Source organism: Alosa alosa, chromosome 9, assembly GCF_017589495.1.
Source record: "Alosa alosa isolate M-15738 ecotype Scorff River chromosome 9, AALO_Geno_1.1, whole genome shotgun sequence".
In the NCBI taxonomy this organism is placed as follows: domain Eukaryota; kingdom Metazoa; phylum Chordata; class Actinopteri; order Clupeiformes; family Clupeidae; genus Alosa; species Alosa alosa.
In genome coordinates, this window is record NC_063197.1 from 34,043,659 (window position 1) to 34,067,375 (window position 23,717).

The window sequence follows — 23,717 nt, forward strand, 5'->3', positions numbered from 1 at the left end:
ACACACTCAGTGCACAGCATCTGGGAGGGAGCTGAGGCTCACAAATGTGCGCGGTCACACCCACACACACCCACCCACACAAACACACATACAAATACAGAGAGAGAAGTGCATGCGGAAAACACACACAGAGTATTTCCTACAGTAAGTTCCGACAGATTCTGAGGAGCTTACACGGGACACCCTGGTGAGGCCAGGCCACTCTTAAGCCACAGTAAACACACTTGCTCACACACACACACATACACGTAAACACACTTGCTCACAGACACACACAGTAAGCACACTTGCTCTCACACACACGCACAGTAAGGACACTCCCTGGGTCTGTCTGGGTGCCCATGTAGGAGGACTGACCACGCAATCCTGGTGTTGTGCAGCGCAGAGTACACTTTCATAACGCTCTGAAAATCTCATTTGAAAAGAAGAAAGCCACAAACCAAAGCTGCTCCAATCGGGTGCCACCGTGGCCTACATTAAAAGTGCAGCTGTTCAAGCCTTCCACACACACACACACAGAGAGAGAGAGAGAGAGAGGTCAAGGGTTGAGATACCTCTTGGCTCACTTCCTCTTAGTCTCACACACGCGCACACACACACACACACACACACACACACACTAAGTGAGAGAATGAGATAGGAGGAAGACGGCCATCTCACTCAGTCACAAAGGGCAACAGAACCAGACAGGAAGAAGACATCTAACACACACACACACACACACACACACACACACACACACACACACACACACACACACACACGGCGGGAGAATGCGACAGGCGGTGGACAGCTCTGTCTGGCTGTGGACAGACTTAGCCCTGACCTCATCCCAAGTGTCGTCATGTCTACACTGACCTCTTCAAACACACAGAAGACACAAAAACACCCAGCGCAAGACCAAATAGCACCACCCTGCATGTGTGTGTGTGTGTGTGTGTCTACTTATGTGTGTGTGTGTTCTGTGTGCAGTTGATCAGCCATTACGCTTTTAAGAGTGAAGTGAATCCTTGATAGTTTGTGCCTGTTTGCATGATAGTGTATGAGTGTGTGTGTGTGTGTTTCTGCAGGATAGTGTGTGTGTGTGTGTGTGTGTGTGTGCGCATCTGCAGGATAGTGTATGTGTGTGTGTGTGTGCATGTGTGTGTGTATGTGCGCATGTGTGCGTGTGTGTTTGTGTGTGTGTGTGTGTGTGTATGTACGTGTAAGGGTCTGGTGCTTAGCAGGGTTGAATTTTAAAGCCGGCTTACGGATACCCTGTGCGCTGGAGGCTGCGGTATATCTGTTTCCACATTCCAGTAAAGATGGTCAGCTTCTGATGCCAAACCGTCAGGACGCTCAATGGAGGAGAAAAATTGCAGTTTGTCAGTCCATGTGTCTCCATCTGAGCTCCACCCAACCACAGAGGCGACAGACAGACACTGGGGCTCAGGGAGGACTCCTTCTCTAGCAGCTCTTAACTCTTACCAGGGACACGGCCCACATCAGGACATCACTAATGTAGAACTACAGACACGGATTCATCAACGTCTCAACGATCAATAGAGATAAAGAGGCAACCTGTGAGAGATACAGACACAGAGAGAGGCAGACTGAAAGAGACAGAGTAGCTAAGAGAGAAAGAGAGAGAGAGAGGGATGGAGAGAGAGAGAGAGAGAGAGAGAGAGAGAGAGGGATGGAGAGAGAGAGAGAGAGAGAGAGAGAGAGAGAAAGAGGATGAGAGAGAGAGAGAGAGAGAGAGAGGTAAGAGGAGAGAAAGAGGATGCGGAGGAGGAGAGAGAGAGAGAGAGAGGAAGGAGGAGAGAGAGAGAGGAGGAGTGGGGGAGAGAAAGAGGATGGAGAGAGAGAGAGAGAGAAAGAGGGATGGAGAGAGAGAGAGAGAGAGAGAGAGAGAGAGAGAGAAAGAGGGATGGAGAGAGAGAGAGAGAGAGAGAGAGAGGGATGAGAGAGAGAGAGAGAGAGAGAGAGAGAGAGAGAGAGAGAGAGAGAAAGAGGGATGGAGAGAGAGAGAGAGAGAGAGAGATGGAGAGAGAGAGAGGGATGGAGAGAGAGAGAGAGGAGAGAGAGTAGTTGGAAGAGAGAGAGAGCGAGAGAGAGAGAGAGAGAGAGAGAGAGGAAAGAGGGATGGAGAGAGGAGAGAGAGAGAGAGAGAGAGAGAGTGGAGTGGACAGAAAGAGGATGGAGAGAGAGAGAGAGAGAGAGAGAGAGGGATGGAGAGAGAGAGAGAGAGAGAGAGAGAGAGAGAGAGAGAGAGAGAGAGAGAGAGAGAGAGAGAGAGTCGCTGAGAAAATAGACAGAAAACAGATAAACAGAGTCAGACAGGCAGAGAGAGGCAGAGGCCAGGACAGAGAGAGGCAGAGGCCAGGACAGAGAGAGGTGGAGAGACAGACAGAGAGAGAGGAGGCAGAGGCCAGGACAGGAGAGAGGCAGAGGCCAGGACAGAGAGAGGCAGAGGCAGAGGCCAGGACAGAGAGAGGCAGAGGCCAGGACAGAGAGAGAGAGAGGCAGAGGCCAGGACAGAGAGAGGCAGAGGCCAGGACAGAGAGAGAGAGAGGCAGAGGCCAGGACAGAGAGAGGCAGAGGCCAGGACAGAGAGAGGCAGAGCCGAGCTCAGGAGTGAGACCTCAGGAGTGAGACCTCAAGATGCTGAGCAGAGAGTGACCTCAGGGATGCCAAGCAGAGAGTTTAGACCCTCAGGATGCTGAGCAGAGAGTGAGACCTCAGGATGCTGAGCAGAGAGTGAGACCTCAGGATGCTTAGCAGAGAGTGAGACCTCAGGAGTGAGACCTCAAGATGCTGAGCAGAGAGTGAGACCTCAGGAGCGAGACCTCAAGATGCTGAGCAAAGAAAAGAGAACAGAGCAGATAGACAGAAAACAACAAACAGATATAGCACAGCTCTAATACAGAGACAGACAAGGAGAGGAGAGACAGGGATGGAGAGACAGATCGAGAGAAGAGAGAGAGAGAGACAGGGAGGAGAGGAGAGATGGGGATGGAGAGAAGGACGAGACAGCGGATCTTCCACAGAGCAGCACTCAGACACTCAGAGATAGACCTCCGCTCTGGAACACAACACACACCGCTCAGAGAGGAGGGGAGCATGCAACACACACCGCTCAGAGAGGAGAGGAGCACGCAACACACACACCGCTCAGAGAGGAGAGGAGCACACAACACACACCGCTCAGAGAGGAGGGGAGCATGCAACACAGACCGCTCAGAGAGGAGAGGAGCACGCAACACACACACCGCTCAGAGAGGAGGGGAGCACACAACACACACCGCTCAGAGAGAGGGGATGCAACACACACGCTCAGAGAGGGGAGCACACACACACACCACCAGAGAGGGGGGGATGCAACACACACCGCCAGAGAGAGGAGGGAGCATGCAACACACACCGCCAGAGAGGAGAGGGGAGAGAGAGGAGCACACAACACACACCAGAGAGGAGGGGAGCACACAACACACAATCGAGGAGAGGGGAGCATGCAACACACACCACCAGAGAGGAGGGGAGCATGCAACACACACCGCTCAGAGAGGAGGGGAGCATGCAACACACACCGCTCAGAGAGGAGAGGAGCACACAACACACACCGCTCAGAGAGGAGGGGAGCATGCAACACACACCGCTCAGAGAGGAGGGGAGCATGCAACACACACCGCTCAGAGAGGAGGGGAGCACACAACACACACCGCTCAGAGAGGAGGGGAGCACGCAACACACACACCGCTCAGAGAGGAGAGGAGCACACAACACACACCGCTCAGAGAGGAGCACGCAACACACACACACAGAGAGGAGCCCGCAACACACACCACTCAGAGAGGAGAGGGCACGGAACACACACACCAGAGAGAGAGGGCACGGAACACACACCACTCAGAGTTTGTTTGTTTGTTTAATTTAAGGCCATTTCCGCAACTAAGGCGATTTAATGGCCAGAGCACTGTGTGTTATAGAAACTTCACACCGCTCAGAGAGGAGAGGAGCACGCAACAACACACTCGACAGGCTCAAGTCCTAATTAGGCATTCCTCCTGCTAGGTCACACAAGGCCGCAGAGCAGTCTGTGCACACAGCCCAGAATTCAGTCTGTGCATGAATAGCCATACAGGCACACAGGACAGAGAGCAGCCTGCAGCCCAGACTCAGACGTGCAGTTAGCCTGCACTCAACCCAGACATGCAGTTAGCGTGCACTCAGCCCACACTCAGACGTGCAGTTAGCGTGCACTCAGCCCACACTCAGACGTGCAGTTAGCGTGCACTCAGCCCACACTCAGACGTGCAGTTAGCGTGCACTCAGCCCACACTCAGACGTGCAGTTAGCCTGCACTCAGCCCACACTCAGACGTGCAGTTAGCCTGCACTCAGCCCAGACGTGCAGTTAGCTGCAGCACTCAGCCCAGACGTGCAGTTAGCCTGCACTCAGCCCAGACGTGCACACTGAGAAGAGAGCAGTCGGCATTGAGCCCAGACTCGCAATGCAGTTAACATGCACACAATCCAGACACCGAGACACAGTAGTCAGTGAGTCAGGGCCCTGAGACCCTGACTAGAGACAGAGCAGCTAAGACTAAATGACTCCGAGGCTGCTGGTCTGAGCAGGGACCAGCCTAAAAGGAGACAGAATAGCAGTCCAATCAGTGATGGCCAAAGTACTGGGAAGTTGCTGGAAAATCTACCTGATTTCCTGCCAAATTAAATGCGTCAGGTCAGGGCTGAACTCGTCTCTTGAAGCAAGACAGTCAGCAGTCCAGGGGAGAACAGGGGCCATGTCTGATGTCAGGGGGCAGTCCAGGGGACAACAGGGGGCATGTCTGATGACAAGTCAACTGTGATTGAACAGAGAGAGCGAAGCAGAAGGCCTGTTCATTCCACACACACGCTCTACCAAAAAAAGAATTAGCACTGAACCACAAGAGTTACCTGTGTGTGTGTGTGTGTGTGTGTGTGTGTGTGTGTGTGTGTGTGTGTGTGTGTGTGTACCCTTTTCCATCATCCGTTTCAGAGCATTCACACACTGCCTGATAGGAGTGCACCCTCTCCAAACAGCATGACTGTATCTAGTGAGCACCAGGACTCCCAGCAGACTAGTTAGCACACAGGGCTAGCTTGCTTTAAGTTAGCACACAGGGCTAGCTTGCTTTAGGTTAGCACACAGGGCTAGCTTGCTTTAGGTTAGCACACAGGGCTAGCTTGCTTTAGGTTAGCACACAGGGCTAGCTTGCTTCAGGTTAGCACACAGGGCTAGCTTGCTTCAGGTTAGCACACAGGGCTACCTTGCTCACAGGGCTAGCTTGCTTTAGGTTAGCACACAGGGCCACTGCTTAATGCACCTTATCTAATCTAGAATGGTCACACAGCACGTTATGACCAGTTTCTGGGGAAAACATCATGACATTTCAGCAGTGGACTGGATAAATGTGACTCTGAAAATGCAGTGCTTCCCACAGCATTATACATCTGATTGTGCAAACTAAGATTCATTTCGAACACAGCAAACTACATAAAGGATAACACCCATGTTCCACCTAACTTCTCCCATGGTTGTCCCTGAGGGTATACTAGTATTTATTTCTAGCCAAAAAACAGCAGTGCAGAACACAGAACTCTGGACACATTATCTTGTAGCACTACTACAAAGTTCCTAACATCATCAAACACGCCTGATAAGCAGGCCAAACAACAAAGTTCAAATCTGAAGTGTGGTTCCCTTGAGCAATGTAAAGCAGAAGCTCATATCTACAGCAGGAAGAATACACATACACACACACACACACTCTCACATCCTTGTGTGTCACGCTGCTGGCCATTTCCTCTTCTTCCTGCTGTAGATATGTGTGTGTGTGTGTGAGAGAGAGAGAGAGAGAGAGAGAGAGAGAGAGAGAGAGAGAGAGAGAGAGAGAGCGATATACTCCAACCATGTGACCATGACACACACGGAGTTACAATCAGAAATGCTGCGTCACCACGGACATAAGAAAAATAAGCTGCACAGATAAGTGTGTGTGTGTGTGTGTGTGTGGCAAGCTGAAACTAAGCAGAAGTGCTTTGAAGTGTCTCCTGCCTTCAGCCCTTATACTGGGCTGCAGTTAAAGGAATTATCCGGAGTAAAATGCACTTTAGATCAATTTACGGATGATTGGGAGTACATACGTTGAGTTGACATCCAAATCATGTCATTCGGATGTGTTTTGAGAAAGTTCGATGTTACCGTTTTTTAGTCAAAACTCGTTAGCCTGGAAGTGACGCGGGCATGTCATGGCAAATGTTGCCATCTTTGTTGCCATCTTCAGGGGAAAGTCCAGAGGAGTCGATTGCTGAGTGTGGTAACGCCTGAAATTCACACTCGTCGCCGCTTTTTAAAAACATAGTCCAGTCCATACAACTTCATTTCAATTTCAAAGAAATACTGGACTATGTTTTAAAAAAAAAAAAAAACCGCGACGAAATTGTGAATTTCCAGAACGTGTTACTGGTTTCACAGCATTAGGCCCATTAGGCCCCCCCCCCGCCTCCAACACCACCCCACACCCCCCGTGATACAAACACACACACACACCCGTCCCGCACACAAAATTGTGTGTGTGTGTGATGGAGGAAAAAAAGATTTATGTCTGGGAACTGCCGACGTAATTTCCTCTTAATTATGATGTTGCGCGTTAGGCCCGAGTACTGACCGGAGGGGTCCCACGTCAGGGGTGTGGAGATGGGGCCCCCCCTCTGTGACGTCGGGGGTGTGGAGATGGGGGGGCCCCCCCTCTGTGACGTCGGGGGTGTGGAGATGGGGCCCCCCCTCTGTGACGTCGGGGGTGTGGAGATGGGGTCCCAGTGCACCGCACCAGCGGTAGTTACGCCACTGAGCGTGTGTGTAGGGGGGGGGGATGAAAAATGCTTGCACCGGGGCCCAGCACAACTACGTTACACCACTGCACACGCTTAAATGCACGTTCCATAAACAGCCACATACATGCACAATAACACACACAGCTAAGATAGTGGATACGGCTTTGAGCTTACTGATGTGGAGACACACACACACACACCTTAGAGCTTAGGCCTAATGCTGTGAAACCCTCACATCTCTCAGCCATGCCAGGTATTCTAAACACACTCTTCCCTCCTCCACCCCCCCCACGTCACCACTCACACCGCTCTGGGGGTGGCATGGTTGAGGAACATATGGGGGTGATTCAAATCATAAATCGTGAATAAAATCATAAATCATAAATAAAAGCATGATATTTTCAGCCAACTTTCAGCCTACAGCCTCCTTCTTAAAATCTTGCTACCCCAGCCATGACCTCTGAGTGAGAAGAGAGGAGATGGCACAGAAGGCACCTGGTTCTAGGACAGACCCCATGCAGATCTGAGCTGGATCCGGCAGCTACCTGGCAAGAGTCAGACCTTCAGACACACTCCAGAACTTCGACTTTGTCATGGCCTGGAGAAGAATTGCCTTCCCCTGGAGAGGGTGAGCTGATGGAGGACCCAACATCTATCTTTTCCACACACACACACACACACACGCGCTCACTCACACACACACACACATAATTAAGAGGAAATTACGTCGGCAGTTCCCAGACATAAATCTTTTTTTCCTCTCACCATTTCTTCTATGAGGGATTGACAGCTATATATATATATACACATATACACACACACACACCACTCTCGTGCCCTATAGCTGTTTTCTGATCATGTTGGCGAATCTCCATCACACACACACACAATTTTGTGTGCGGGACGGGTGTGTGTGTGTGTTTGTATCACGGGGGGTGTGGGGTGGTGTTGGAGGCAGGGGGGGGGGGGGGATGAAAATGCTTGCACCGGGGCCCAGCACAACTACGTTACACCACTGCACACGCTTAAATGCACGTTCCATAAACAGCCACATACATGCACAATAACACACACAGCTAAGATAGTGGATACGGCTTTGAGCTTACTGATGTGGAGACACACACACACACACACACACCTTAGAGCTTAGGCCTAATGCTGTGAAATCCTCACATCTCTCAGCCATGCCAGGTATTCTAAACACACTCTTCCCCCCCCCCCCCCCACGTCACCACTCACACCGCTCTGGGGGTGGCAGGGTTGCGGAACATATGGGGGTGATTCCAGGGTGTTGTCTGGTATGGGCACACACACACACACAGACACACACACAGGGAGGGAACCCATTTGTGCTCTCCTGTGCATGGGCCCAGCCAAGCTGAAGTAAGCCAGCTGCATTATTAATGCTCTGGAGCACGGCTTGGGCCTCCATTGCGGACACAGCAAGATCATTGCCCCACACACACACACACTAAATACAAAGACACACATAATCGCACACCAAACAAAAAGAAATGCTGATACATATGCGCATACACATACAAGCAATATGGCATGCATGCACCCAGACCCAGACACACACACACACACACACACACACAGCCACCCAGACACACACTGCTGCTCGTTTCTCTGATAATAATGCCAGCAGCACTCCTGGCATTCAATGGCATTTCTGGCAGCATGGACAAATGGCACACACACACACACACACACACATGGAGAAATGGTTTACAGTTCACTCAAACAGCTGAAAAGCTGCGGGCCTCCATTAACGTGTGTTTTAGGCGGAGCTGGCATGCACCCGCACAGAGACAATAGAGACATGTCTGTCCCCCACTGAGATCCTAATGATAACCCACTGCTGCAGTTATTAATATGCAGCATGGGGACATAAACACCACTGAGATCCTAATGATAACCCACTGCTGCAGTTATTAATATGCAGCATGGGGACATAAACACCACTGAGATCCTAATGATAACCCACTGCTGCAGTTATTAATATGCAGCATGGGGACATAAACACCACTGAGATCCTAATGATAACCCACTGCTACAGTTATTAATATGCAGCATGGGGACATAAACACCACTGAGATCCTAATGATAACCCACTGCTACAGTTATTAATATGCAGCATGGGGACATAAACACCACTGAGATCCTAATGATAACCCACTGCTACAGTTATTAATATGCAGCATGGGGACATAAACACCACTGAGATCCTAATGATAACCCACTGCTACAGTTATTAATATGCAGCATGGGGACATAAACACCACTGAGATCCTAATGATAACCCACTGCTACAGTTATTAATATGCAGCATGGGGACATAAACACCACTGAGATCCTAATGATAACCCACTGCTACAGTTATTAATATGCAGCATGGGGACATAAACACCACTGAGATCCTAATGATAACCCACTGCTACAGTTATTAATATGCAGCATGGGGACATAAACACCACTGAGATCCTAATGATAACCCACTGCTACAGTTATTAATATGCAGCATGGGGACATAAACACCACTGAGATCCTAATGATAACCCACTGCTACAGTTATTAATATGCAGCATGGGGACATAAACACCACTGAGATCCTAATGATAACCCACTGCTACAGTTATTAATATGCAGCATGGGGACATAAACACCACTGGCACAATGGATGCCATTCATGCATTCATCCAAAGTTTAACTAGCACATGCAGCTGGGCATGCCAGATTTACCAACTAGATTTCCGACCAGATACATTAGGACAGAGGAGGAGCTAACATTATTTAGAGAAATCATAAATCGTGAATAAAATCATAAATCATAAATAAAAGCATGATATTTTCAGCCAACTTTCAGCCTACAGCCTCCTTCTTAAAATCTTGCTACCCCAGCCATGACCTCTGAGTGAGAAGAGAGGAGATGGCGCAGAAGGCACCTGGTTCTAGGACAGACCCCATGCAGATCTGAGCTGGATCCGGCAGCTACCTGGCAAGAGTCAGACCTTCAGACACACTCCAGAACTTCGACTTTGTCATGGCCTGGAGAAGAATTGCCTTCCCCTGGAGAGGGTGAGCTGATGGAGGACCCAACATCTATCTTTTCCACACACACACACACACACGCGCTCACTCACACACACACACGAGCCTGTGCACAAACTACGCACGGCTTCCAACAGTAGTCTAATGCACTCCAAAGACACTGGCCAAACTAAATATTTACTGCAGCTCAGTTCCCAGCAAGGCAGCTGAAACAGACATAGAGGAAGAGGACAAGACCAAGCAATAAGGGGAAGACAGCTGAGCGGAAAGGGAACAACAACTTCAGAAGGGCTGATTCCAAAACCGCGCAGAATACAGTGATAGGCCCTACATACCGACTAGTCTCACCAAGAGTTTGGACCAAATATTCTGCTTTAGTAGGCTAGGCCTGTCAATGGTATCAAGCTGATAGGATCTGCTCCTTTTGTTGGTTAAAATGTGAATTTTCTTAAGCTGGTGCTTGGAACATTGCACAGCATCAACAATACGTCTCTGTGGCTTTGAATATGCATGCGTGTGTCAAACCTGACATTACCACTTATGGAATGTACAATTTTGGTTACAGCCCTCTACGCAGCAAATTATTTGTGCCTCGATCTGACAGTGAAAAATAACTGGCCGATGGAGAGGAGCGGTTCACATGACTTGAAGTTTAGTGCTGTCCCGTCCTTAGCTGAAATCAGCCCAATATAAACGTCTAAAGAGAGAGAGAGAGAGAACGAAAGGGAAGTTCACCCTGACTGTGAGCGTCATGTGATGGCACAGTGATGTCTGAATGTTTTATAAGGACTTAAGGGGAGAACGTGTCCCCATCTGCAGATGTGAGATCTCATTTCCACCGAAGCGTCACGACTCAGTTATGAACGCCGTCGGATACTAGCCTAAATTCCAATGGGATCGCACCACACGATCATTCAGTCAACTCTACATTATCTACTATTGTAGTCAGGGCAAAGTACAGTCTACATTCATGTATTTGAATATACCCGATAGCCTAGGCTACATTTCTTTCCTATATTATAAACTCACGCGAAGAATCAACACGCTACTGAAGCTGTAACACATGGCACGAGGACAGGAAAGTAAGTATGGGCACGAGCATAGCTCCCATCGCCTGTTATTAGCTTCAGCAAAGGAAAAATAGATAGTGATTTAAAATGCGTATGTAGTCCCATACCTGGAGTAGGTTAATACAAATAGGGTAACAGGCATTTGATACTGACAGACAAATGTTCTTGTCCAAAGGACATACTTTAAAGTGACTGAGAAAACTAACAACTTTGCGGTATTCTAGAGGATATATATCATACCCCCTCCTCCCCACAGACACACTTCCTACTCTAGCCTAACACATACCACCACGTGTACCAGGATAAACTTTCCGATTTTCACAAAGAACAATACACAATACTATACACTCCGAAGAGAGAGAAAGTAGGCTGTTAGTAATGCTGGGAAGTGAAAAGTTACAAGTTAATAAGGTTATGATTCGCAATAGGAACCCAGCAGATACAATGTATCAACCGCAGCCTGCTGTGTTTTCGTGAGGATGCCTGCGGTAAGGAAGTTGTTGTATTCACCTGAGTGCACAGATATGAATACTGCTTTTTACAGTGCCACTAGGTCAGCGGAGCGCGGGCTGGCGCTTATTCAATTCTCTGTTTAGGCTACAGGAGAATGAAGTTCACTTCGTTACCTCGCTCAATCTCTGCAACCACGAAATCCACAAATCCCGCCCGGCTGTGCTCCCCGACGATGACAAGCAAAGAATACTTCTCGTTGCTAAATCCGGGATGTGAAGCTTGGTTCGTCTTTTCCATTGCCTCAACCTCATCAGTGAGATCTGTCGCCATGTTGCAAAGTTTAGTCTAATGATGTCATCTGAAGACACCCATGCCTTATCTCACGGGGCGGAACCGGAACGATTGACACTTCTTCCGACCAATCTCACCGAGACCAGAGTAGTCTCCTGTTCAGAATATTATGTTCCATTCGAAAAGTCTCGTTTATATCTCGACAAAATATAGGATATCCGTTGCATTTTTTTTTTTTTATTACGCACCAAGCAGACTCATTTTCAGGACTACCTCAAAGGGCTAAGTTAATTATTTGTACAATTACTAAGCTATACTATGAACTGTACACTATAAAAAGAAAAAGAATTCCAATAATTTTAGCGTCTCCCAATGCAAGACATTCTACACCACACGGTATGCCCTGGAAAATATATCCATGACAACATTCCCCATAGCCCTTGCTCATTGCCCAGGGAACACGCGTGTACACACACACACACACACACACACACACACATTCATGAGTGTTTTGCATGAGGGCAAGATTATTTTTGCAAATATAAAAATAATAAAATACAAAACAGTTAGGAAAACGTCATTGTTTGTGTTTTTGTTAATTTCTGTCAGAAATTAAACGTTATAGCCTACTAATGACAATATTTCCAAACCTGGACAATCAGGCAAAAATATCTCCATTGACTCCAGTCAAAAATAAGTCCATTTCAACAGCTGTCTGATCAGAGTGTACATCTTTTGTGTTACAGTGATTCGATAGATAGATAGATAGATAGATAGATAGATTATTGATCCTCAAGGGGAAATTCGAGATTCTCCTTGTTAGATGATGTCTTTGCATTCTCCACCGTTTATTTCTAAAGATCTCACTTCACCTTTTCGTACACATACAGGTATATGAAACTGTTCTGTCGTAGATACATTTTAAGTGTAAATGTTAGACAGAAACGGTTCAGTACATGAATGCATTTCTCCTTGACACATAATTATTCCAAGAATCATAGTTCTCAGGCTTAGCACGCCATCTAGTGACTACTACAACCACTAACTGAGAAACAGGCTTTTCTGTACAAATATGCATTTTTATTTTAGTACAATCATTTATATTTACATAGGCCTAACCAATAAAACTGCATTTCATTTTCACTATAACTTTGAGGCGAGTGTCAGTAAAAGTTTCACAAAATGCCTGATGGAAAAGGAAACATTTCATGACATGATGTTATTAGATAATAACTAGATAACAAAAAGTATAGAGTGGAACAGTTTACATTTAAACATCTTTACAAACACTTCAGAACATTAAAGCTGCAGGACGTTCCTCTCGGGCAACTGCACAGCTTTCCGATGCGCGCGCCCTTGCGTATGGCACACTGTTCCCCGGCGTCGCACTATAACAGACAAAGCATGTATTTAACAAAGAAGCAAGTACAAAATAATTCACAAATTAATGACAAGTTAACTGCATGGATGACATTTGGAACAACATACCGATGGAACCCAGCCAAGTTTCTTTTCTGTTGTTGGCATTTGTTTGTTTCTCAGCTTCTCAAGAACTTCTTGCAGTGCATCAATCTAAACATCACAAGCCAAAAGAAAAAACAAAAACAACAAAAAGTCGACTCGTGGGCTACAACCTTATCCAGCTGTGGGCTATAGGCAATGGTACATTACTGCGCCAAAGTAAGTGAAGGCAACTTCAATGGCTCAAACACAAAAGTACAGCAGAAGACATGATCCTTACCAAGTCTTTCTCCTCTTGAGTTTTGATGAAGGAGTCTTCAACTGAGCGAATTTCGAGAAAATCCTCGCAGGTGACCCAGGATATCCACGCGCAGCAGGTGAAGCCGAGCAACAGAAAGCGTACGCTGATCATGTTGGTGACGTGAGTTCCAGCTGTTCGTTACAGGGCACGGTAAGGAGGTAGGCGATCATTTGGCACAGTCGTTTTATAACGGGACAGTGGGTGACGTCATCAGGGGGGGAACTTTAATATTTATAACAATCTTTATCATATTGACATAGCAATCTGACAATTCTGGCCGTCTGACACTTGGTGCGTGTTTAAACCTATAGCTACTCAAACTAATGTCTACACAAGCCCTACGTAATAACAAAACGGCATTTCTTTTAGCATACACAACTGCATTTAGGTAATTAGCCTACGCATCAATCATCTATCTTTCAATGGCCAGATACAACACTTAGTAAGTGTTAACTGGCAATTCATCCTACTCGCCTGATGTTCTATAGGCAACTTAATCAGGCACAATTACGCAAAGAACTGAATTGAACGCAACTGCAATCTGACATTCTGAGCTCGAGTTGACCCCTACTAGCCTTATCCTGTGGACATGACTTGGCCTTTGACCGGCAAGACCGACACACTTTGATATATCCGGCCAATTTACGTCACCAACGAAGAATATGAAATATTAAAGTGTTTGCGCTGACACGTTTTATCAACGGGCAGTCGGGCGCCATGTAATGGCACAGCTACTGGTTAAATGGTCTCATATTTTGATACATATCTGAGCAAATGAGTGTGAAATTGTTGACCAAACATATATTGGATTAGAGGCATCTTATTAGGTGTTTTTCTTTTCCAAATGCATTTGAACATGGTCGGCTCTACTGAAAAAAAAAAAAAGGCCATTACTGGATTAGTCATGGGTGTGTTCTTGATCGTTTTACTTGATTAAGTAAAAATATCCCAGGGGGGCGAAGATCCTTTTTCCAGTGAAATAGAACACAAAGCATTTAATTGCTAGCTTTGTCTGGTTTGTCTGGCATGAAGAACAGAGGACAACGGGGCTATTTTATGATTTATTTTAACAACAACAAAACTGGAAACAAACAGATTTACATTTGAAATGTCCAAAACTGACATGTCGTAAAGACACTTTACATCCTGTTCAAACATCCTGTCCACATTCACACATAAACACACACTTGCCAGCCACTCAGAGATACGGATGAATTAGATTAGATCAAAGATGGTACAGAACAGAAATGGGGCAGTTATTATGAACATCTTAGAGGCCTCTTTCAAACAAATATTTTGAAAAGTGCCACAAACAAAAAGGGTAGCAAAAAAACAAAAATCAGAAAGTGCAACTTCCGTACGAAAGTCCTTTTGTTAAAAAAACAAAAAAACAAAAACAATTCATTGATATCATATAATGTCATTTAATCTGTGTTTGGAGATGGTGTTTTGTACCCCTGTCGTCATGGAGACATGATGAACCAAGTTCAGAGGTCACTCTTCCATCTTCAGTGCACACTCCAATCCACTAGGACAGGCAACAAGAGAGAACCTTACACAGTGCAGTGCCCCTGCAGCATCAGCCTGAGGCTCCTCTGACCTCTCACTGACCTCTACCCTTCAACCCTCTCTGCCAACACGTTACACCATGTTCAACATCACCACACCCCCTTCAATGGAGTTACCCTTACTTCACTCTCTTCTTCTTCTTGGCGTCCATGTCTGGGCCCATGGTGGCCTGCTGTACACCCTGAGGACACAAAGCCACAATAAGCCATGGGGCACCTCAATAAGGGACACCTCATGGACACCTCAATAAGGGACACCTCATGGGACACCTCAATAATGGGCACCTCATGGACACCTCATGGGACACCTCAATAAGGGGCACCTCATGGACACCTCAATAAGGGACACCTCATGGGACACCTCAATAAGGGGCACCTCATGGGGCACCTCATGGGACGCCTCAATAAGGGGCACCTCATGGGGCACCTCAATAAGGGGCACCTCATGGGGCACCTCATGGGACACCTCATGGGACACCTCAATAAGGGGCATCTCATGGAACACCTCATGGAACACCTCATGGAACACCTCATGGAACACCTCATGGAACACCTCAGTGTATGAACATGGAAGTGAAATGTTAGATGAAAAAAGCACTGGCCACATGTTGAGAATGGGTTTGTGCACGGCATAGGGAAAGGTGGCATCAAGTGGCCTCCATATTTAAGATAAGATGTCTCTTAGGTAGAGAAATTTGCCTTGGGCAATCAAGAGAGTGTGGTTAAACAAATTAGAAAACATACATTAACACAGAAGGTGAGCTAACACCAATAAACACAGAGACATATAAACATAGATATAGGCTAACTTCACATCCAGACACACATAGTATGAGACAGGACAGCAGTGTAGGAGACAGGACAGCAGTGTAGGAAGAGACAGGACAGCAGTGTAGGAGGAGACAGGACAGCAGTGTAGGAGACAGGACAGCAGTGTAGGAGGAGACAGGACAGCAGTGTAGGAGACAGGACAGCAGTGTAGGAGGAGACAGGACAGCAGTGTAGGAGGAGACAGGACAGCAGTGTAGGAGACAGGACAGCAGCGTAGGAGGAGACAGGACAGCAGTGTAGGAGACAGGACAGCAGTGTAGGAGGTGGGAGTATATGAGGTGTGTGTGAGATGTGTGTGTGTTCTCACCATGTAGTAGCCAGTGTGTGTGTGTGTGGTGTGTTCTCACCATGTAGTAGCCGGTGTGGTGTGTGTGTGTTCTCACCATGTAGTAGCCGGTGTGTGTGTGTGTGTGTGTGTTCTCACCATGTAGTAGAGAGTGTGTGTGTGTGTGTGTGTGTGTGTGTGTGTTCTCACCATGTAGTAGCCGGTGTGGTGTGTGTGTGTGTGTGTTCTTACCATGTAGTAGCCAGTGTGGTGTGTGTGTTCTCACCATGTAGTAGCCAGTGTGTGTGTGTGTGTGTATATGTGTGTTCTCACCATGTAGTAGCCGGTGTGTGTGTGTGTTCTCACCATGTAGTAGCCGGTGTGGTGTGTGTGTGTGTGTGTGCTCACCATGTAGTAGCCGGTGTGTGTGTGTTCTCACCATGTAGAAGCCAGTGTGTGTGTGTTCTCACCATGTAGTAGCCGGTGTGGTGTGTGTGTGTGGTGTGTGTGTGTTCTCACCATGTAGAAGCCGGTGTGGTGTGTGTGTTCTCACCATGTAGTAGCCGGTGTGGTGTGTGTGTGTTCTCACCATGCAGTAGCCGGTGTGGTGTGTGTGAGATGTGTGTGTGTTCTCACCATGTAGTAGCCGGTGTGGTGTGTGTGTTCTCACCATGTAGTAGCCGGTGTGGTGTGGTGTGTGTGTGTTCTCACCATGCAGTAGCCGGTGTGGTGTGTGTGTGTGTGGTGTGTGTTCTCACCATGTAGTAGCCGGTGTGGTAGCCACACAGGTACCAGGAGAGCAGCATGCTGGACAGGGAGGCCATCTCGTCCTCCGGCTCGTCACCGCCCATCGCACCTGCCTTACCTGCCGCCCAGGTGAAGGCCGGAGGCGGAGGAGGGGGAAACATCGGGAGATCCTACAGAGAACCACAATGCCAGCCATCAGTTTACTCACCTGAGCTGAGAAAGTACACATTCAGGGAAGCAGAGATTAAACCATTTTTTACACTTAACAAAATGCATAAATCTGCTCACACACACACACACACACACACTAATATCATACCGGCATGCCCATGGGTGGCATGCCCATGGGTGGCATGCCCGGTGGCATGAAGGGAAAGGGGGGGAACGGTGCGGACTCTCCTCTGCGGTGGGGCTTCCTCCCGGCCTCTTCGCCATGATGCTTCCCCTGCTCACCCACAGGAACACAACAACACTTAATGCGGTTCTACACAGAACACAACACTTACAGCGGTTCTACATAGAACACACTACTTATAGCGGTTCTACACACTACTTATAGCGGTTCTACAAAGAACACACTACTTATAGCGGTTCTACAGTCACCCATAGAAACACAACACTTACAGCGGTTCTACACAGAACACACTACTTATAGCGGTTCTACATAGAACACACTACTTATAGCGGTTCTACATAGTCAGGCATTGGACACGCTATTTATAGCAGTTATAGAACACACTACTTATAGCGGTTCTACATAGAACACACTACTTATAGCGGTTCTACATAGTCAGGCATAGAACACACTACTTATAGTGGTTCTACATAGTCAGGGATAGAACACACTACTTATAGCGTTTCTACATAGCAAGGCATAGAACCCACTACTTATAGCGGTTCTACAGTCAGGGATTGGAGTAGTCATGTAAATTACAATTATTTACTGTAGTAGACTAGTGCAACTGACTGTGGAATGTGGAATCAATTGCCTGTTGCTCTAAACTTCTAAGGCTCCATGCAATCAATGCAGTATGCTGTAAATAGCCATCACATTTGTAAACTTTAGGAGTACTATAAAGAATAGTCTGCGTAACAACATGGCTAAACCAACACAGGTTGGGGGGGGGGGCAGAGAATGGCTCTACGATGTAAAAATAGTCAGAAAAAGAAAGACCCATAAAAAACGCAGGTGTTGAAGACTAGTGCAACTGACTAAAAAGGCACAAATGACAACTGACAGTGTTGCTATAAATGTCTATGGCTCAATGCAAACTCAACTGACAGTGTTGCTATAAACTTCTATGGCTCAACGCAAACTCAACTGACAGTGTTGCTATAAACTTCTATGGCTCAACGCAAACTCCAGTGAGGGGGACAGATGACGGATCTAGGAGACCCCACTCACAGCCGAGTGCCCGTGTCTGGACTTCTCCGGGCTCTTTGGTCTTTTAGCGTGGCCGTCCTTTCTCCTCCAATCAGAGCTGCTGCTGCCACTGCTGCCGTCGCCTGGGGTCTCCTCCTGGTCCTACAGAGGGAAAAGGTCAAAGGTCACATCTTAGCATTTTAATTAGGGCTGTAACGATATGCATATGCCACGAACCTGTGTCGCGGTGTGAGAAGGCAGAATCGCATAACACCCCTTCCAGCCAAAAGTATATAGCCTACCTTGAAACTTAAACACACGTGGGGAAACTGAACAGTCCAATCAGTAGACTATGATAAACTAGCCAACTAGGCTAGGCCTACTTTGTTTACAATGTTTCCAGGCTTCAACCAGAGCTGCTGACGTACTGTAAGGTTAGCGGTCTAATATTGATAGCGTTCACAACGCTAGAAGAAAACACGCTGCTACATTGCTATGCTAATTTACTCGTTTTTTTACCCCTTTCCTGGTCGGCTCACACACAACAGCTCACTATCCCAGCTGACATTTCAGACACACCTATCTGTGCTTGCACACACTTTCCCTTTAGAATGGTGTGAATGGCTGAGGGATGAGAAGTGTGAAGAAATGCATACATTGCCCTTGGGGTCTACAATATCATGGTCTCTACGGAAATCAATTGACGTTACGGTACCTACTTAATCCTACCAAAGGAAAAAATAAGGCCTTGTGAATGAACTAAGTATATATATACACATATAGGTGCCTTGCTCAAGGGCACTTCAGCCACGGCTGCCCCCAAAGGCTTTGTAAACGAAATTCAATTAATTTAATACTTATTTCATACTTTTAAGACCCGGCGGGTTCCCTGTCCTGAGTCTGTGTCTTTGTCTGTCTGTGTGTGTGTGTGTGTGTGTGTGTGTGTGTGTGTGTGTGTGTGTGTGTGTGTGTGTGTGTGTGTGTGTGTGTGTATGTGTATACTTCTAACCTGAGTGTCTGTTTCGTCTTCCGTGTCCTCAGGCGGAAGTAAGGCACTGAGCTCCATGTCCTCTTCGTTATTATAGACATCAAATCGAACGCGGCAGCGTTCCCCTTTCATCCACACGACCACGCCGGGATACACCAGGCCGTCCTCCGACCACACCGCCCGACAGTGGGAGCCCAGGGACCACTGCCAAACCAAACCAGAGAAACGGCCGTTAAGGGCCATTATCACCACAAACGATAACTATTGACCGTTTCAAGAGAGTTCCATTATCAGCATCATAGTTCTTCCCACAAGGCTTCCGTTTTTAACATTCCATATGTTTTCTTAATGAAGTGGAAGTAGATTGGGAACAAAATAGAACAGCATTGTTTTTGTTTTTCTTGTTGAAAGGGTCTATAACAATTCCTGAAAGTGACCCCGACTATATCAATCTCGAGGTTATTATCATTATAGTTTGTTTGGACGTGGTCATTGATATTAGCTGGAGCGATACTTTTCTGCTGCTATTGTTTGAGTTATCATTCTTTTCTGCTGCTATTGTATTGTTCTTGGTGTGATCGGCCCTTTAGTCTCACTACACCAATTGCAACAGCACAACACTTGACTGGTGTTTTACATGACAAGTATGTAGTGAGTGTGTGGTTCATGCACAACAGCCAAGGATTTCTATCAAATCAATGCTTAAGGATAGCAACTTCACATGCAGCTTGTTTCAATAAGATGTTTAAGTCACATCAAACCATAATTGATCACTACTTGAATGTTAGAAATACCATGTAAATCTTGGTCTGTATTAACTATTCATGTCCGTGCTTCTTGTGTGGACCTGGTAGAACATTTTGTGTTTAAGAAGAACACACAGCTATGCAATCTATAATTTACCAGGGGCTGGTTTTCCAAAGCCTTCTTAACGCTACGTAGTTCTTAACCTCTACCTTAACATTTTCACGCATTTCCCGAAAGGTACTTTGCTACGAATGTCTTTCGTACGTCGTTTGTTGGTAAGATTACTATTAATTAAAAGATTTATTCTCTTATTTCTTGCTTTCCCCCCCCACAAGAAGTGAACAAGAAGAGAAGTCTCCTAAGGGACAGTTCGGGAACCATGACTGTAAAGGTAAAGGGCAATTCCACGCAAAACTGTCACGTCCATAACACCAACTAAATGCCATGGTATTTGTATGATGCGAATGAAGTTCTTCAACCAAGAAGAGTGAATGCTCAAATTTCAAGTAATCATCATTCACATCATACCATACCATTGTGTTGGCGTTTTGGACGTGACAGTTTTGCGTGGAATTGCCCTAAACAACTTTGGTAAGGTTTTACCTTTGGAGTCTTCGTAGCTCGCTAAGGGTGAGCGTTATCGGGAAACCAGCCCCAGACCATCTTCTGCATTAAAAAAGATAGCTCACCCGTCTCGGTCTCCATGGCTAAAAGGTAGCTCACCCGTCTCTGTCTCCATGGCTGTTCTGGTATTGCGGCCAGTAAGGCGCTCAAGTCAACATCCTCCTCGTTACCGTAGCCTTCAAACTGCACACGGCATTGCTCCCCATCCATTGAAATGATGACCCCTGGATACTCCAGCCCATCCTCTGACCACACCGCGCGGCACCGAGACCCCACCGCCCACCCCTGAAACACAACACACAGCAATGTTGCCCACCCCTGAAAACACAACAATATTGCCCACCCCTGAAAACACAACACACAGCAATGTTGCCCACCCCTGAAACACAACACACAGCAACACACAGCAATGTTGTCCACCCCTGAAACACAACACACAGCAATGTTGCCCACCCCTGAAACACAACACACAGCAACACACAGCAATGTTGTCCACCCCTGAAACACAACACACAGCAATGTTGCCCACCCCTGAAACACAACACACAGCAATGTTGTCCACCCCTGAAACACAACACACAGCAATGTTGACCATCCCAGCTCACACAAGTCAAGTCAACTTTATTTATATAGCGTATTTCATACACAGAGGTCATTCAATGTGCTTTACATAAACAAAAGCAAACAGGAATAGTTGATAAAAAGCATAGAAGGGCAATAGTCAAAGAATATATTGCTCACACGTGAGAAACATTCCAATGCAATCTAGTGGTAGCAACATAAGGGTCTGCCTAGTACTGATCAAACGACACAGAACTCAAAACTGTTTGAACTATTTCGAGATCAGTGGCCAATGAAGCCCAGTTACCTTGGAGACAGACGCTTGTTTGTGGGGCGTGTCTGCCTGTAGCAGGGAGCCAGCAGCAGGGTCACCCTGCTTCCCATCACCGCTGTCCTCTCCAGATGTTTGGACCTGAAGAGACAAATGAGTCATTGGTACATTGGTACACAGGAGACGAAGTCAGAAAAACTGGCACTCACAAGACAATCCTGTTGTATCTAACTAGCAAACTTGAGCATGATAGTGACCATAACACAGGGCTAGACATTAATGGATGCCCAGTTGCCCTTGGCTACCAAATTGTTACAAGTGGCAACCAGATTTGGTTGGCTTTGGCAAACAAAACCTCATACCTGGTTGCCAAGCTGGCAACCACTTTTAGAAGTTAACATTGAGCCCTGCCATAACGGCACAAGTAAATCATAAATTACCCGAAAAGACCGGACAGCGTTATCATATGCCTTCACAAGTGCAGAGTCGTCTTCTGAAAAAGACACAGGTCCAGCACTCTGTAAAAGCAGCAACAATATATCTATTAATAGGCTCACTCATATCTGCCAAGTACCCTACATCCTGCTGCCTCTTTTTAAACCGCTTACTTTTTACACACTAATGTGCCTGCCAGTCAGTCAGTCGGACAATTGGCAACAAAGAGAATGTGATTATGATACACTATTATGTGATTGTTATTGTTATCATTATGATTATCAGGTGATAATTCATAACATGCTGCTCCTAACACACACTGGATGACCTAAACTAACTCGTGATGGGGGGCTTTTTTATTCAGTCTGCTTTTGCTAGGTTTTTAAGAAAAGTGTGTATTTTTGTTGGGAATTTAATCATGGATCTTTGTGTATTGATGTTTCTTTGAGCAACCCTTCCAGTCTTTCCCTAGACATTTACCCAAATTCCCTTCCTTTCCCAGGTTTGTAAAAGGTTAACGTTTATTAACGTTAACGTAAACGTTAATTCCAAATCCCAGTACTCTACCCAGACCTTCCAGACCTGCATCCTGCTGTGGCCGATAGCTATATCTAGCTAGGGGAAGATTGAACAACTAACGTAGTTTAACCAGGTTTAACTTTGCGACGGTAACGTTAACATGCCCCCGGTTAAGACTTAACGTTAGTCAGAATCCTAACTTAAGTCCATCTACCAGAACCGTCCTCAGCGCCTAACTTTATGAAGCATAAGCTGGTTAGCAGTAATATATTTTCATGAGAACTGTCTTTTCAAAATAAGCTGACACTCAAGGGTGTTGTCTGAAGAAACACAGACACAATCGTTTTTTAGCTAGCGGTCTACCCAAGCCATCAAGAAAGACTATAACACAAGCAGGTGAAATAAAGCCAGCTAAAATGTTAGCTGGTGAACAGATAGCTCGCTAGCACGAACAGATTTAGAAGCATGGCTAGCTGCTAACTGTCAAGCAGCAGCATCACACTTGTATGAAGTAACAATGAACTTACTCCGGCGTCATCTCTTCGAAAAACAACAGTTTCTGAACAGTCAGCCATTTCGCTACTTAACAAAAGATAAATATTTAGACCTCTGCATTTATCTTGTCAACCACAGCATTACCACCGATGGCACGAAGTTCTAACTGCATAAAATTCCCGCGGCATGCACAGTCGCACGCTCACGTTGCGTTCGATGGTCGTCACATCAAGTGCGACTGAACGTCAGGATGCACAACATCTGGGAGTTGTAGTTCTCTCTCTTCTTCTTCTTCTTCTTCTTCTTTGAATTTTAACGGCAGCTTGCATCCAATTTTGCATTACTGCCATCTACAGGACTTCTACTGCATTACACTATATTCTGTTAAATAAACCAGTATCCATTAAAAACTTAAAGAAAATTCTTTTTCCCCTCCCACTTGACCCTATTTCTAAAATACCTTTTAGAGATAGATCTTCTACTCCAATCTCTCTCAAAACTCTAAACAACTCTTGTCTGTGGGAATCATAACAAGACATTATTATATGATGCACTGTCTCCAGCTCCTGACAAGAACACAATCCATTCTGATGTTTTCCTAAAACAAAGAGAGTACTGTTCAGAAATGTATGTCCTATTCTCAATCTTGCAATAATAATTTCCTCCTTACATCTCATCCCCTTTTTAGAAACATTAACTGAGTCCTGACCCTACTAGATATAGAAACATTAACTGAGTCCTGACCCTACTAGATATAGAAAAGAGGTGCCTTCCTTTGTTTAGAAGCATTAACTGAGTCCTGACCCTACTAGATAT

General features: G+C 46.4%; 3 protein-coding genes across 5 annotated transcripts in view; all 3 read right to left on the reverse strand.

Annotated features, from left to right (window-relative positions):
• The window catches only part of map1sa (microtubule-associated protein 1Sa), a 42,138-nt gene extending 30,338 nt beyond the window's left edge, over window positions 1-11,800 (reverse strand). Inside the window, exon 1 of the mRNA XM_048252782.1 lies at window positions 11,608-11,800. Within this exon, the coding sequence (XP_048108739.1) occupies window positions 11,608-11,764 (157 nt within the window). The 5' untranslated portion in view covers window positions 11,765-11,800. The remainder of the gene's footprint in view (window positions 1-11,607) is intronic.
• Window positions 11,801-12,519: 719 nt separating this feature from the next.
• cart1 (cocaine- and amphetamine-regulated transcript 1) lies at window positions 12,520-13,659 on the reverse strand. The gene is made up of 3 exons (XM_048253038.1): window positions 13,467-13,659; window positions 13,214-13,297; window positions 12,520-13,113 (listed from the first exon to the last, which is right to left on the reverse strand). The coding sequence occupies exons 1-3, from the start codon at window positions 13,596-13,598 to the stop codon at window positions 13,006-13,008; spliced, it is 324 nt and encodes a 107-aa protein (XP_048108995.1). The 5' UTR covers window positions 13,599-13,659; the 3' UTR covers window positions 12,520-13,005.
• Window positions 13,660-14,535: 876 nt separating this feature from the next.
• LOC125301207 (survival motor neuron protein-like) lies at window positions 14,536-23,140 on the reverse strand. 3 transcript variants are annotated; one of them, XM_048253585.1, is made up of 10 exons: window positions 22,934-23,140; window positions 21,893-21,970; window positions 21,489-21,593; window positions 20,720-20,905; window positions 19,271-19,453; window positions 18,304-18,423; window positions 17,234-17,343; window positions 16,910-17,069; window positions 15,179-15,237; window positions 14,536-15,015 (listed from the first exon to the last, which is right to left on the reverse strand). In XM_048253585.1, exons 1-10 carry the CDS (start codon window positions 22,979-22,981, stop codon window positions 14,982-14,984), a joined length of 1,083 nt encoding a protein of 360 aa, XP_048109542.1. In that variant the 5' UTR covers window positions 22,982-23,140; the 3' UTR covers window positions 14,536-14,981. The 3 variants fall into 3 exon arrangements, with proteins under 3 accessions (XP_048109542.1, XP_048109541.1, XP_048109543.1); XM_048253584.1 differs by having other exon boundaries at window positions 16,910-17,068; window positions 17,218-17,343; window positions 22,934-23,138; XM_048253586.1 differs by lacking the exon at window positions 21,893-21,970 and having other exon boundaries at window positions 16,910-17,068; window positions 17,218-17,343; window positions 22,934-23,138.
• Between the last annotated feature and the right edge of the window lie 577 nt (window positions 23,141-23,717).

What these genes read in the sequence shown, in the direction of transcription:
- cart1 (XM_048253038.1), bottom strand. Translation starts at nt 13,598, where the DNA reads ATGATCAGCGTACGCTTTCTGTTGCTCGGCTTCACCTGCTGCGCGTGG. An exon ending in CTCAAGAGGAGAAAGACTTG is followed by an intron (nt 13,298 to 13,466) that starts GTAAGGATCATG and finishes TGTGATGTTTAG; the next exon opens with ATTGATGCACTGCAAGAAGT. An exon ending in AACTTGGCTGGGTTCCATCG is followed by an intron (nt 13,114 to 13,213) that starts GTATGTTGTTCC and finishes TGTCTGTTATAG; the next exon opens with TGCGACGCCGGGGAACAGTG.
- LOC125301207 (XM_048253584.1), bottom strand. Translation starts at nt 22,981, where the DNA reads ATGGCTGACTGTTCAGAAACTGTTGTTTTTCGAAGAGATGACGCCGGA. An exon ending in ACGCTGTCCGGTCTTTTCGG is followed by an intron (nt 21,594 to 21,892) that starts GTAATTTATGAT and finishes TTGTCTCTTCAG; the next exon opens with GTCCAAACATCTGGAGAGGA. An exon ending in AAGACGAAACAGACACTCAG is followed by an intron (nt 18,424 to 19,270) that starts GTTAGAAGTATA and finishes TTCCCTCTGTAG; the next exon opens with GACCAGGAGGAGACCCCAGG.